The sequence below is a fragment of the Sycon ciliatum genome, chromosome 8 (assembly GCF_964019385.1).
Source record: "Sycon ciliatum chromosome 8, ocSycCili1.1, whole genome shotgun sequence".
Taxonomy (NCBI): domain Eukaryota; kingdom Metazoa; phylum Porifera; class Calcarea; order Leucosolenida; family Sycettidae; genus Sycon; species Sycon ciliatum.
The window spans coordinates 34170373-34186321 of record NC_088650.1 but is presented as its reverse complement, the minus strand read 5'-3'; the positions used below and the strand labels follow the sequence as shown (position 1 = coordinate 34186321).

Sequence of the window (15949 nt, the reverse complement as noted above, 5' to 3'; positions counted from 1 at the left end):
ACGCACAACTACTACTACTACTATAGCATGACTGCCCATTGGGCAATGTCACCCCCGGAGGGGGCCAGAGTTTGGAGGGCACGTCATTGGCAGGACTTCTAGTGCCCCGCCAAGTCTTGCTGTCATCGGACACACACACACACATATACACACACACACACACACACACACACACACACATACACCTGTCCTGTCCTGTTGAGCCACTGCCATGAAGGCTACGTGGCCCCGGAGGGGCAGCTGAGAGAGAGGAGGATGTAACGGAATCTCAGCCATTCCGTTCCCCGGGACGCAGGACGCAAAGGACAAGACCGGTTTGTATTACATTATTTATATTGACCCGTGACGATCCAAGTGATGCGGTAAGCGAAATCGGCGGGAGCAGGCGCAAACATATGTGAAACCCTGACGGTCCTGAACGGTCGGACGACTACAAGTCCGTGAGCAGCGATGACGGGCACACATACACACACACACACACATACACACACACACACACACACACACACACACACACACACACACACACATACACACATATACACACACACACCCGCTAGTGAACACTTTGTGCTTGATGAGCACAGTAGCAACACGCCCTGTAGCTTGATGAGCACAGTAGCAACACGCCCTGTAGCTTGATGAGCACAGTAGCAACACACCCTGTAGCTTGAACAACACAGAACTTGTGTCAGTAGCAACACGCCTGAAGCATTCTAAACACCAGACTTACAGCGACTGGTACTAGAGACTTGTAGACTAGGAATAGCGACAGGATCAGTGACAGGCTCATCACCACAGTGTGCTAAACAACAGCACACACACACACACAGAGAGAGAGAGAGAGAGAGAGAGAGAGAGAGAGAGAGAGAGAGAGAGAGAGAGAGAGAGAGAGAGAGACACACACACACACACACACACGCACACACACACACACACGCGTACACACACACACACACACTGTACATGCTCACTGCCAAAACTGGTCATGTGGGTCTCACCAGGAGAGGGGAGAGAAACTCAAAAGGAATCTTGGAAAAATGACTAAATCGACTCCAGAAATCTCCACCGAAATTTTCCAGTTTTACAGTAGACACAGATATGTAACCATACAGTCCATAGCAACCTGGTCCATAGCATACAGTCCATAGCAACCAGTCCATAGCAACCTGGTCCATAGCAACCAGTCCATAGCATACAGTTGTCTATTAAAGTCATGTGACGGTTTCTGGTCAGCATACCTACCCCCCCCTGTATTATTGTCTTAACACGTGCGCACAAACAACACACAGCGGGCATATGCACAATCTCCGACGAGATAGCTTTCTCATCAGGTAGTGTATAACCATGTCAGACTCCTCAGTATATACTATTATAACCATGTGACCTAGTGTAGCCACAGACTCCTCAGTAGATACTAGTCATGTGACCTAGTGTAGCCACAGACTCCTCAGTAGATACTACATGTGACCTAGTGTAGCCACAGACTCCTCAGTAGATAACGTTAGACAGCAACATAGCCAGCAATCGCATGTCATCATGTACATTGAAAATCAACATAATTTTGCGAATCGACCTTTTTTTCAGGATCACTTTTCAACGAGGACGAAGCAAAGTCGGCCGAACGAAGCCTAGAGGAAGAAAATCACCCTCTCCACTTCACCATCACGATACTGACATAGATACGAGATGAAACAACTAAAAAATCCACAAGAAAACTGTGCGGCCATCAGACTTTGGTCTGAGAATTTCTATCACGATCAAAAATGTACGAGGAGCACTCAAAAATAAGCCACAGACGTACCTTTATCGCTCTCTACTCCTTTTTCAAGGCACAAAAGTCGACTTTCCACTTTCAAACCAGGAACCAGACATACCAGTGGTCCTTTTCAGCTGCTCCACGAGCGCAGGAAATGTTCACCAAGGGGCGCAGAGCAGCATCCATTCCAGAAAAAGAGCTAAAATACGAGTGAGACTGCATGACTGAGTACATGAGTACATGTATGAGTACATGCAGAAAATAGTCAATTTAGGCGTTTCTGCTCCAAACAGCAACTAGCTTCGACTAGAAACAAAGATTACACCAAAGGATCAAACAAAAACCATTTTCTGCAGTTTTTTTGCAGATGGCTTCCTTGTGCTTGGCCCAGCACGCCAAAAATCACACCTCGGAGGAGTACAAAAATTACAACTCTCAGATGTCCTCGATTGCTGGCCATGAACAGCATCAAAGCATACTTACAATCACGACAAGTAATCGCTTTTGCCATAAGATAGTAGCAAATCCCAGAAGCGCTAATGTGGCCACGGAGAACCCCATCCCCAGCAGGATACGCAGTGTTAGATCGATGTTTGACACGATGATTGTCACATCCTTCATGGCAAACAGCCTCAGCCATACGCCCACACTCAAACTTGTCACTCCAAACACCTGTGCAACAGATTCAAGGAAATACAGCAGCAGCGCAGAAGCAGAAGGTAAAACAGGCAATACAAGGCGTTAAGTGAAGCAAAACTGATTATTGCTTAGCCACACACCACCCTGACCCACACACCAACCTGATCCATAAACCACCCTGATACATAAACCACCCTGATCTATACACCACCCTTATCCACACACCACCCTGATCCACACACCATCCTGATCCACACACCACCCTGATCCACACACCATCCTGATACACACACCGCCCTGATCCACACACCACCCTGATACACACACCGCCCTGATCCACACACCACCCTGATCCACACACCACCCTGATCCACACACCACCCTGATCCACACACTATGCTGATCCATAAACCACCCTGATACACACACCGCCCTGATCCACACAAAACCAAGATACATAAACCACCTGGATACATACACCACCCTGATCCACACACCACCCTGATCCATGAACCACCCTGATACACACACCACCCTGATCCACACACCACCCTGATCCACACACCACCCTGATCCACACACCACCCTGATCCACACACCACCCTGATCCACACACCACCCTGATACACACACCACCCTGATCCACACACCACCCTGATCCACACACCACCCTGATCCACACACCATCCTGATCCACACACCACCCTGATCCACACACCACCCTGATCCACACACCACCCTGATCCACACACCACCCTGATCCACACACCACCCTGATCCACACACCACCCTGATCCACACACCACCCTGATCCACACACCACCCTGATCCACACACCACCCTGATCCACACACCACCCTGATCCACACACCACCCTGATCCACACACCACCCTGATCCACACACCACCCTGATCCACACACCACCCTGATCCACACACCACCCTGATCCACACACCACCCTGATCCACACACCACCCTGATCCACACACCACCCTGATCCACACACCACCCTGATCCACACACCACCCTGATCCACACACCACCCTGATCCACACACCACCCTGATCCACACACCGTCAATTGCTAAACTAGCACTACCCTAGCTGCTTGTTCCAGGGCACAGTATGACGGGAATGGTCTTATTGACTGCTTCTCCCATTCCCGTTGGCTTTCCAATATCATTTCGACATAATTATTTACACTCTTTCTGCATGCTCTGTATGGTGATCCCAGAATTTATTATTATTATTATTATTATTACACCATAGCTCAGTGGTTAGAGCATCGCTAGCTACAAGCGAGGGTCCCTGGTTCGAGTCCTGGTGGTGACAGTCAATTTTTTCTTCAGACTTTTCCCGTTTGTCTCTTTCCCTCAAACTAGTGAAGATTTAATGACTTGGGGCTCCCCGCATGCTAGAGTGTACGTGAAGTGTGTGGGTACAGTGAGGGCTGCGTCCCACCCGCCTGTGTGGATTCACAGGAAGTGTGAGTTACGAAGTCTGAAGAAACTGTTGAACAGTCTCTGCTGGGATGACGACTACACCATAGCTCAGCGGTTAGAGCATCGCTAGCTACAAGCGAGGGTCCCTGGTTTGAGTCCTGGTGGTGACAGTCAATTTTTTCTTCAGACTTTTCCCGTTTGTCTCTTTCCCTCAAACTAGTGAAGATTATTATTATTATTATTATTATTACACAAAGGCACACAATGAGATGATCGTTGTCTGATGATTGGTTCAGCCATGAAAATCTGAGTCACAACGGAATTAATTTGCCAAGGTTTTCATTGTGTGCCTTTGTGTACGCCGCTCTGCCTGAATCGGGCATTGAGCACTCTTGCAGAACCAAGGCATATTGTCTTTGTATTATTATTATTATTATTATCCATGTATCATGAGCAGCTAGTACTCTACACACTATCCACCTTCAGGAACACACTTCATTTGCCATCCGACTACACACCCTTACTCTAATTCTTACACCGTACACCGAATACAGCAGGGAGTCAAATACGACTCCCTACATTGCAGCGTTATTCTGAAAATGCGAAGCTGGCCAACGACGTCGAGTGAGCTAATATTCTTCTGTTACACACATTCTTGCGATATATTTCCCCCAACTCACACATACACCTCTCTTGTATAGAAGCCTGCCTCATGATTAACCCATTGAACGCTGATGACGTCTATAGACGTCATTGAAAATGCCCCCCATGCGCGGGATGACGTCTATAGACGTCATGGGATTATAGTGATTTCCGTCACGATCAGGTGTGTAAAAGCACTGTTAGACAGTTGGATCATGATCCTGCCTCTTGTACGATAGGTCGTCGATACGAAACCCGCTTGGTAACACTATGTGGCCCAATATCTGAGAAAATCGACCTTCGGGGCTGTTTTGGTGAAATTGATTTTTTTGTTGCAAATTGATGTCTAGCCTTTGTTGAGTATTGTCACTTCGTTTCACGGCCATCAGACCAATATTGACCATGTAGAAATCCATTTTACAGTCAGGAGTCATGTTAATGAATTGTTCTTTTTTTTACAATTTTGAAAGATCAGTGTGTTTGGAGCCACCAAAAATTGTTTCCGTGTGATATCAATAGCCAACTAATATAGTAAAGTGTTTTGACTGTTCAGGTACTTCATTTCCAGCATTCCGTGACTTTATTGAGGTTGTGTAGTTTCAACAGCAGCAATAGCAGCATTAGAAGGAGAGGTGATTTATCTGTTCTCCTGGTGATGGACATGCTTGACAGGATAGTCTGCAATAGATTTTGACGGAACACCATGATACATGTAACAGCATTCACATACTTATTGTGAAGGAGTCAAACAGAGCAAATGCGTCCAGTGTGATGTCTACCTTCACAGTCATGCACAAATACTCAAGGACACAGGTTGAGGTTTGGAAGAATACAATTAGATACAAGTGTGAAGAAGACAGGTAAGAACAGACAACCAGGTCAAGCCAAGCATGCACTTCAGGCGACTAGTCCAAGATGGCGCATGCTGGTTGTGACGTAATACACAGGCAAAATATATGACGTAATAGTCACGTGATAAGACATGAGCATCATATCACATCACGCCCCTTCTGAGATAAAACAGTGGTCTAGCCAGGTTTATCTCAACAACTAAATGAAAAAATATCAAATACAGTGTACGAGAACGAGTAGGAACTGCGCACGCAGCAGAGAACACAGCACTAACACAGCTAATCATATGACTTAGTGGAATGCGAGGCAATGTCCAGGCGGTTAGGTGCAGTGCGAGAGCGTTGGCTGCGGCGGAGCGGTTGCGGATCAGAAGAGGCAACGTTAGCAGCAGGATTGCTAGCAGGCGGCATTGTTGCGCAACGGGTCTAGAGTGAAAGACTTTTCATGGCTTATTTATGTTGTTCTTTAGTTTTATTGTGTAGTGGTTTAGTCTTGACTTTGTTGCATTGTTTTGGTTGCATGTGCAGTCTTCTGTACATGTATACACCATGCAACGCTTACGTCATCGTCGCGCGTGCAACATTATTTCGTGCGCATGCTCATTATATACTGCCGCAACGTTTGTCCTTTTCTTTAGTTATCAGTTTGCCTCGTCGTGTCCAGTCTTCTCGTCTGTCCGTCTTCGTCTTGTCCAGATATTATGTAGAACTTTTAGTTCAGTTGCGCTGTTGTGTGTGGCGAGTCGGATGGGCGGGGAGGCTGGGCCCCCCTGACGCCTGGAGAAGATGTGCTGGTGCACGAAATTGGCGATCACGCCAGGATTGTCAGGAAGACGAGGAACTTGCAGGAACTCCGGTGCGAAGGAAAACGCATCGAGAACAAATAACCATTAGTACGTCTACGTCGTTGGGAGGCAGTTTGCACCGTGCATGCGTGGACGAGTGACCAACGAGGGAGCTGCGGATTGTGTGACCTCCGAGGGAGCTGCTTGAGTCCGACGACAAGGACGGTGCGAAGGAAAACGCATCGAAATCAAATAACCATTTGTACGTCTACGTCGTTGGGAGGCAGTTTGCACCGTGCCAGACTGGACGAGTGACCAACGAGGGAGCTGCGCCGCTGTCCGCAGTTTGTACCTGGGATTGGGTGACCTCCGAGGGAGCTGCTTGAATCCGACGACAAGGACGGTGCGAAGGAAAACGCATCGAAATCAAATAACCCACGGTACGGTCGTCCACAGTGGAGGAACCCTGCGGGGCGCTGTTCTCGACGACAAGAAGAAGGACATGGAGGGTGCGAAGGAAAACGCATCGTGAACAAATAACCCGCCATGAGTGTGAAGGAGTTTAGAAGGTGCTCCCGCTTTGATTTGTTGTAGAAGTTTGTAGTTTTGACTTGCTCGATTTGTTTGATCTGTACTCGATGTGTTGGTGCCTGGCCTGGTGATAGGTCGGATGTACTGTAGTTTATTGCCTTGATTTGCTGGTGCCTGGTGACAGTTCGGAAGCTGACTTCCGTTTGTATTTTCTATTGATCGTTCATTTGTTATTATTTATTTTGCCGTTTGTGAGTCTTAGATTATTTATGCGTGCAGCATAGATTATAATGTAGTACAGTTTGCAGCCTCCTTGAGCCTTGAAAAGGTCTTTGGCGGGGAGTATGTTGCGCAACGGGTCTAGAGTGAAAGACTTTTCATGGCTTATTTATGTTGTTCTTTAGTTTTATTGTGTAGTGGTTTAGTCTTGACTTTGTTGCATTGTTTTGGTTGCATGTGCAGTCTTCTGTACATGTATACACCATGCAACGCTTACGTCATCGTCGCGCGTGCAACATTATTTCGTGCGCATGCTCATTATATACTGCCGCAACGTTTGTCCTTTTCTTTAGTTATCAGTTTGCCTCGTCGTGTCCAGTCTTCTCGTCTGTCCGTCTTCGTCTTGTCCAGATATTATGTAGAACTTTTAGTTCAGTTGCGCTGTTGTGTGTGGCGAGTCGGATGGGCGGGGAGGCTGGGCCCCCCTGACGCCTGGAGAAGATGTGCTGGTGCACGAAAGGCATGCAGGTTGGGGCTGGAGGGATAACAGCAGCGGTTACGGGTCGGAGGAAGCGACGGTTGCGCCAGTAGGTGCGGCCACTGGGTACCTTGACGAGGTAGTCACGATTGCGACCGACGGCAACGATGACACCGCTGGTATGCCACAGCTTGGACCGTGGATCCTGCAGATCAACACGACAGCCAATGCGTAGCGGAGGGAGGGGATGAGCAGAGTCATCGTAGTGGGCTGCAGCGGCGGCAGACTGCTTGGCTGCGGCAGCGTCAACAGAGTCAGACTCAGCCTGCCATTCAGGGGCGAAGCTGGTGTGGTGAGCGATGACAAACGACGTAAGTGGCCGCCCATACAACGCTTGGGCAGGGCTCCGGCCGTGGCTGCGTGGAGTATTGCGCCACTCCAGCAAGCCACGTTGGAAGAGGTCGATGTCGAGGTTGCCATTGACAGTCGTCTTGGCGATCAGGAGCTTCATAGCTTTGACAGCCGACTCGGCATGTCCGTTGGATTGCGGAAAGTGTGGCGAAGACGTGCTGTGGTCAACTTGCCAACGGCTACAGAAATCGGCAAATCGGCGAGAAGAGAACTGCGGGCCGCCATCTGTGGTGAGAACTCGAGGAACACCAGTGTCCGCGAACCAGCGGCGGAGGGCATGGATGACGTCCAAAGACGAGGCTGTTCTGCCGAGTTTGGCGACGCACGGCCAACCAGTGTGGCGATCTGCATAGACGAGGAACTCCCATCCTTGACATGAGAAGAGGTCAGCACTAACGGACTCGAATGGGAGAGTGGGGCGACGATCTTCGGTAACACGGAGGGGCTCCTTGCATTGGGATGGGGCATGCAGACGGCACATCTCACAACTGCGGACTGTGTTAGCGATGTCGTTAGAGATGTTCGGCCAGAACACAATTTGGCGGGCACGACGTTGAGCACGGGTGAGACCTTGGTGTGCTGCATGCAGGTCCTGGAGGACACGAGAACGTAGGGCACGAGGAACGACAACACGTTGGCCCTTAAGGACGAGATCACTGTCCACAGAGAGGTGCTCACGGACTGTCAAGTACGGCTTGACAGCAGGGTCGGCATTAGCCGAATTGGTCGGGAAACCATGACGAACGGCGTGCACGAGTGCTTGATAATCAGGGTCAGCTCTCGCAGCTTCTAGTAGCTCGCTGAAGCGGAGATCGACGCTACGGCCGTCATCATCTTGGCGTAGGCACGCGCGAACAGCGGGCGCACTGAGGGCTGGATTCTCGCCAAATTCTTCATCACTGTGAGGCGTGTCAACTGGATGCCGAGAGAGAGCGTCGGCAAAAGCATTGTCGGTGCCTTTGCGCCATTTGGCAACGAACTGGTACGGGCGCAGCTTCAGGGTCAAACGCTGCAATCGGGGGTTCTCGATCTGGTCAAGAGAATACGAGTTCAGGATCGGGATTAGTGGGCGATGATCAGTACAGAGCTCAAACGGTGCACCGGACAAGAACAGGGAACACTTGTGTACGGCCCATACAGCAGCTAGCAGCTCAAGCTCGATGACTGCGTAGCGTGTTTCAGCGTCCGAGAGAAAGCGACTGCCACATTGAAGCAGGCGCCACTTGTCGTCTTGGAGTTGCCAAAGTGCATACCCGAGGCCGTTCAGGACTGAAGCGTCTGTCTCAAGCCGGAGTGCATTGCCGTGCTGAAAGAACGATAGCACAGATGGGGAGACGAGTTCTGCCTTTGTAGCATCGAATGCTGCAGTGTGGACGGAGTCCCAGACAAACTCATTGGATGTCTTCAGGAGCGGTCGGAGAGGTGCCGCCAGCTCGGCGAGTCGTGGCGTGAAGACGCTGCACTGGTTGACCAAGCCGAGAAAGGAACGCAAGTCGGTGCGATTGCTGGGTGTGCTGAAGTTCTGAATGGCTGACGTCTTGGCGGGGTCCACAGTGTAGCCGTCAGAGGACACGGTGAAGCCACAGAATTCAACAGTGCTGGCAGCAAAGGTGAACTTCTTGGCGCTGAGAGTAATACCATGATCACGGGCTCTCTGCAAGACTGCACGGACGTGAACGAGGTGGTCATCGAAGCTTACATTGTGAACGAGACCATCGTCAACGATTTTGAAGAAGTTCTGCAAACCATCGAATGCAGAGTCAGTCCGACGGTTGAATTCATCACCGGCCGACACCAGGCCTTGCGGGTTGCGGCAGAATCTGTATCGGCCCCATGGGGTGATGAACGTGGTTAGGGCTTTGGCGTCCTCAGTCAATGGGATTTGCCAATAGCCGTGACGGGCGTCAAGGGTGGTGAAATACGTGGCAGGACCCATGGCAGAGAGACATTCTCGGGCGTTGCGCATAGGGTGTGTTGGCCGTTTGACTTGGCGGTTCAGTGTCTGCAGGTCGACAGTCAGCCGCTTCTCAGTTGAGCCCTTCTTGTCAACAATGACTATTGGGTGGCACCAATCAGACGGGTCGGACACAGTTTCAACAATGCCTTCAGATACCATGTCATCCAGCTGAGCTTTGACCTTCTCGCGGTAAGCATAGGCGATCGGACGGGCAGTGTACACACGGTGAGGCTTGGCATCGGGTTCAAGAACGATGTCCATCGGGGGCCCAGACATTGGTTTGAGAGTACTGTCGTCAAAGACGTCGGAAAACTCCTCTAGCAACTGTGATCGGATTTTCACGAGGTCTGTCGGGCTGGGTGTACGTGGAGCGCTCACACGTGCGACTTGCTGGGGCCAGCCGGGCGGCAAGAAATTTAGGGCTCTCAATGAGGAACGTGACAGCAGTGCGTCGTCAAGACCGTCAAAAACATGGAGCACGCTGTCATGTGATTGGTCATTGACCTGGAGAGTGACACAAATCTTGCCGACAGTGACGAGCTTGTCGCCACTCGCTGTCCGGACGTCGTCAAAGTCACTGTCGAGATTCTCAACGAATCCGCCGAGCAGGGAAAGTTGCCGGATGCCAATTGCATCGATGTCACTCCCAGTGTCCGGGATCCATTGAAGCTGCACTGGCTGTGGTTCAGTGCATAACTGTGTTGCAAGTTGAACAGTGTCGGAGCCGGACTCCTGCGCGCGCCGGACCTTCAACATGCCAATCTGAGTTTGCTTCTTACGTTTCGGGCACATTGATTGGAAATGGCCAGCAACTTTGCATCCGTTGCACAATTTCCCAATGGCTGGACATGCAGACTTGGTGTGCGCGGAACGACCACAGTTTGGACATTTAACTGGTGCTTTCGGAGCAGCAGAGGACTTAGTAAAGGAGTTAGCGGCAGACTGTCGCTTCTGCTGCTGGTACGCGGACTTCCGTGCGGCGTTGACATGCGCCGCCTGTCCAGGAATGTTGTGGGAGGTGTCAGACGCTGCTTCCTCCGCACGGCAAAGTTTGATGGCTGCATCCAGGGTCAGGTCTGGTGTGGCAAGCAACTTGTGTCGGGTTTCCTCGTTGGATATTCCGACGACAATGCGGTCACGCAGTACATCATGTGTGACTTGTTGTAGGATGGACTTGCACCCTCCGCATATTTGGCCCGAACATGTAGTGCATAGTGACAAGTCCGGAAAATCACATGCATTATACGACTCTCTCAGGGAGGTATAAAACGCGTCAAACGGCTCAGCTCTGGACTGCTTACGATTGTAAAATGCTAGTCTGTCCAACAAAGGATTACGTAAACGTCGCAAATACTTTTTGACGGCGGCGATGATAACATGAACATCGTCGTTTGCACCGATGGGGATGATGCCCTCGCGGAGAAAGCGGCGGAGGTCCTCGTCAAACGCTTGACGAAGGGCGCTCACTCTGGTGTTCAAGCCATGAGAAGCAAGTTGCTGGCACGCTGAATAGTCGTCCCAGGCTTCTTCCCATGTGGCGAAATCAGCCAAAGACGCAGTAGAAAGCAACATTGGACGATCCACAGACAGCGGCTTTGGTGTTGGTGCGGATGTGGGTGTCGAGCGTGTAGACGTTGGGGCTAAACCCGTGGGCTGTTGTTGTTGCTGTTGGAGACTTTTCAAAGTGTCTTGAAACAGTTTGGACAACTGTTGTTCTCTGGCCTCGGCAGCTTGCATCTGCGCTGCGACTAACTTAGTGAGAGCAGCGACTCCAGAGAGTTCGGCTTGGCCATCGCCGTCCGACATTTCGAAACAGGTTCGACACGAACAAAATGCAAATTTGAAAATTCCGGCCTGCGCGTAACACAACGAGGTGCAAACACAGGGTATGAAAAACCGGCAGCAACAAAACAGGTAGGATATGTTCACTGCGCCATGTGATGTCTACCTTCACAGTCATGCACAAATACTCAAGGACACAGGTTGAGGTTTGGAAGAATACAATTAGATACAAGTGTGAAGAAGACAGGTAAGAACAGACAACCAGGTCAAGCCAAGCATGCACTTCAGGCGACTAGTCCAAGATGGCGCATGCTGGTTGTGACGTAATACACAGGCAAAATATATGACGTAATAGTCACGTGATAAGACATGAGCATCATATCACATCATCCAGATTCGCTTTGTCACACTTTGTGGAGACTGACCATTTCCAAACATCAGTAACACAGCCTGACAAGCGTTTCACATCACCAACTCAAAAGTAACAGAATGTTACTAGTACTCGAGATTGCCCAGCCTCACGTGCTCCGTGATGGTCTGATTCGCCATTATTGGCTCGAGTATCGAGCTTGCCATCCAAAACATTTTAGGATCATCGTCGCAAAGAAAACTCGCATCATTTTGTGCTGTTTTAGCAGGTCTGGCGTGAAACTCAGGAAACAGTTCTGCCACCCGCGCAAGGGCGGCCAGCGACCTTGCAAGCGGCGTACCCTCAGGAATTCACTTGGTTGTCCTTGCCTGGAGCTGTAGCAGCTATCGCTGAGGCAGACTGTGGTTGGCCTTGATCATACTCATCCAGGCCAAGTCCTCATCATCGTCGCCCCCGACAGGTAAGTACCGCGTGTCACTTGCGATCGATTCGACTTACATGCGCTCTCAGAACTAGAAGCGCTGTCGCCGCTTGACAGGATATCCACAAAGAACGATGCATCACCGTCCATGGGATCGCGGCTGCTGTGCTCCGTGAGCCCAATAACCAACTGACACAAGAATCGCCTTCCATTTCCTTCCGCCATTGTCGTCTCTGCACTTTGCTTCGACAGATTCGATTTTTTTGCGAACAAATTTGTTTTTAGTGTTTTCTCAAAAAAACCGCGTAGCCCCGAAGGTCGAAAGTCTCAGATATCGGGCCATGTGTCTTTTTTTCTTCTCTTTTCAGCGATCTTTCAGCTGCAATTGCACACATTTAGCGTATTTCACGCAATTTGAGCAAACTTGCGTCCCCTATTGTGAAGCGCTATTCTTTTCGGGGACTGTATCGATTCTGTCACCCTGTGGTTGATAGTCTTGGCAATCATTTCCAAAATATTTGAGGACCCAGTTGCCAGAACCCTGGAGTTTTAGAGCTTTCTATTTGCCTTGTTTTTAGCATTTTATATACAGAGTACCATAGGCAAGGCCCAGTAGCGCTGAATGGGTTAAAGAAGCCTGTGAAAATTCCCCAATAATAATAATAATAATAATAATACAGCACGCATATAGCTCATATGAAAAATCAAATGAGGGTCATGCATCTGTCGACAACGTCGAGCCAGTGCGTTCTGTCTGAGGCAAGTTGCTTCGCTTCCAAAAGAGACATATTGAGAAGTAAAAGGTCATTCCTGATGTTGTCTACCCATCTGGCCACTGCGCAACCTCTGGGCTTCTTTATATCTGCTATATTCATTGCCATGTGAAGGGCTTTGTAGGACACAGCGTCCTTCCCTTCACGAATGACATGTCCGAACCATAATAAGTGCCGGCGTCTACAGACTGCACTTATCGGGCATTGAGCAGTTTTAGCATAAAGAGCATTATTCGAAATTTTATTGGGAAAGATGATTCCAAGTATGTATCTGAGTTTACGGCGGTGCCATACATCAATTTTGCTTTCTAAGGCTTTTGTTAGAGTCCATAGCGCGCAGTTATATAGGAGAACTGGCAAAATGAGACAGTTGAACATGCTTAAGTGGGACTGCTGTTTATGGCGTTTCCATGATACACTGGAAAATGCCCGGTTCGCTGCTATGATACGTGCATCAATGTCCTCCGCTGACCCCAGACGAGAACCCAACAGTTTGACCGACCTCTAGGAGGCATCTGACTTTGTAGCTGTTACAAATTGTGTTTTGCTGATGTTTAGTTTTAAGTTGTCCTCTGCGAAGATGGGTTCGCATTTCTCTACGGTCGCTTCAACTGCTGTCCGGCTGTGTTCATGCACTGTTGTATCATCTGCATACAGGGTGAACTTAGTAGGTAGATTGACTTGTTCTGGGCAGGCTTCTCTGATCCTCTGCATTACACCTTCTGCGTAGACAATATACATAAGGGGTGACAGGGGTCCCCCTGCACCACTCCAACATTAGTTGGAAATGACTGACTGAGCTGCTTTCCCAGCTTCACGCGAGCAGAGGTTTCGGAGACTAGTTGCTGAATAGTGCTAACATGTGCACCTGCCGAAGCCAGACGGTCAACAGCAGTCTGCCTGATTATTGTATCAAATGCGCCACTGAAATCTAAAAGCGCCGCTGAGTAACTCCAGTCTCCTAGCAAGGCCCTCTCGCACATCATTCTTGTGAAGAATACTCCGTCCGCAGTCGGCCGCCCAGGGCGGAAGCCAGCCTGGCTTTCAGGCACAAATGAGTCCACGAATGTAGTGCAGCGCTGTGTGAGAATACGGGTCAGGACCTTTCTGACCACCGACAGAAGCATAACTGGTCGGTAACTTTTGGGGAAGCCGGCTGGCTTATCTGGCTTATATATGGGCACGATCAAACCGCGTCTGAGGTTTTCTGGACAATACTTTGCCAGTTGAACAGCGTTGAAGAATGTTGTTAACCAAGTGGTGATTGCATCTTTACCGGCCTGCAGCAAAACAGCGGAAACTCCATCCTGTCCAACAGCACCACCCGGTTTTTGCCGTGAGATTGCTGCTCGAACTTCTTCCTGGGTAAATGGCTCCTCATCAGGTGTTACCTCTCCATCTGCTGGGTGGTCGACTGCAGCAGGGACGTCATCGCGATGGAATACGGACAAGTAATACTTGCGGAATTCATCGAGATTCCACTGGACGTCCGCCATGATTTCACCATCTTTGTTTGCAAGTCTGACAGGTGGCTGGCTGACTGAGGAACGAAGTTGGCGGATGTTACGAATTGCATTGTAGTATGACCGTGCGTCGGGCCGTAATGCATCTGCTTCTGTTGCTTTCTCCTGCCAAAATTGGTCACCCTCCTTTTGTAATATTGATCGTATTTTATGCAGTATTTGATTGCGTTCTCTTGCTAGCTGTTGCCGTCTTTCAGGATCACGTTCCGCATGCTTCTGGATGTGAAGCTCTTTCTGGCGTTGTGACAGCGTAGACACTTCAGTACTCATGCTGCGGACCGACTTGTGTCCAACCTTTGCCCTCCCAAATGCACCTAGAGCTGCACCATGCACAACCGTCACAAAGCCATCCCACAGGTTATCAATAACTTGAGGCGATACTTGGGAGAGCTGGATCTCCGGAAGATTTTCAAGTAGTGCTGACTGAGAGAGTTTCCTGGTTATCTCTGTAGGTTGGTTGTATTTGGAGAAGCATCGCTCCTTAGACTTTGGAGCAGGCTTCGCTGGTCCAAATGAGAGACGAAAGTCGGCAATTACAGGATGATGATCCGATCTGGTGCGGAATCCTCCATATGATCTTGCATTGGTGACTGATGTTAGTCCACCAGTCTTCACTGCGATGAAATCAATCATATTCCGCACCGCACGGCCGTCAGAGTATGTCAATCCATCTGCAAACCATGTGGAGCGATGCTGTAATTTGTGCTTGAACAGAGTGTTGCAAAGCACCAGCCCATGCTCACCACACAGGTCTAAGAGTCTATCACCATTGGCATTGTTAGATGTATGTTTGCAGTAAGAACCTACTGGGCCACTTCTCCCTCCGACCGAGCTTCCTACTTTGGCGTTAAAATCTCCAAGTATCCACAGTTCATCTCTTCGTTTCACTTGGCCTGCAATGGAACTCAGGACGGAGTAGAAGCTGTCAGCTTCAGCAGGATATTTTGTAGAGCGCTGCAGGGTTGGAGCATAGCAGCACACGACGGTAACTGTTCTGCTGTCCCTGCGCGGATTTATAGTGAGTCGGATCGAGATGATTCGTTCCGAGTAGAATTTGTACGAGACAATATTATTTCTTAGCCGTTTGTGGATAAGTATTCCAACACCGGCACGACCAGACGACCCTCCAGAGCGATACATGACATGTCCGTTGTCCATTGTGTCAACTCCATTTCCGTCAATCCAGGTCTCAGTCACTCCGAGCACGTCTAGGTCGTATTGTTCAAAGTCCTGAATAATAAGTTGTTTCTTTATTTTACTTCTCAACGAGCGAGCATTGAACGTTCCCGCTCGGCACCGGGTTTTGCCCGAGCCATGTCTCCTAAAAACAGAACAACATCCCTCATCTCTAGCGTCACCGCTGCTC

The 15949-nt window shown here is 49.6% G+C and overlaps 1 protein-coding gene across 1 annotated transcript in view; it reads right to left on the bottom strand.

The window, feature by feature from the left end:
- The window catches only part of LOC135822847 (CD151 antigen-like), a 37435-nt gene that overhangs the window by 15196 nt on the left and 6290 nt on the right, over positions 1–15949 (bottom strand). The window contains exons 4-5 of the mRNA XM_065335682.1: positions 2243–2431; positions 734–805 (exon numbers count right to left, since the gene is read on the bottom strand). Coding sequence (XP_065191754.1) covers positions 734–805; positions 2243–2431 — 261 coding nt within the window. The remainder of the gene's footprint in view (positions 1–733; positions 806–2242; positions 2432–15949) is intronic.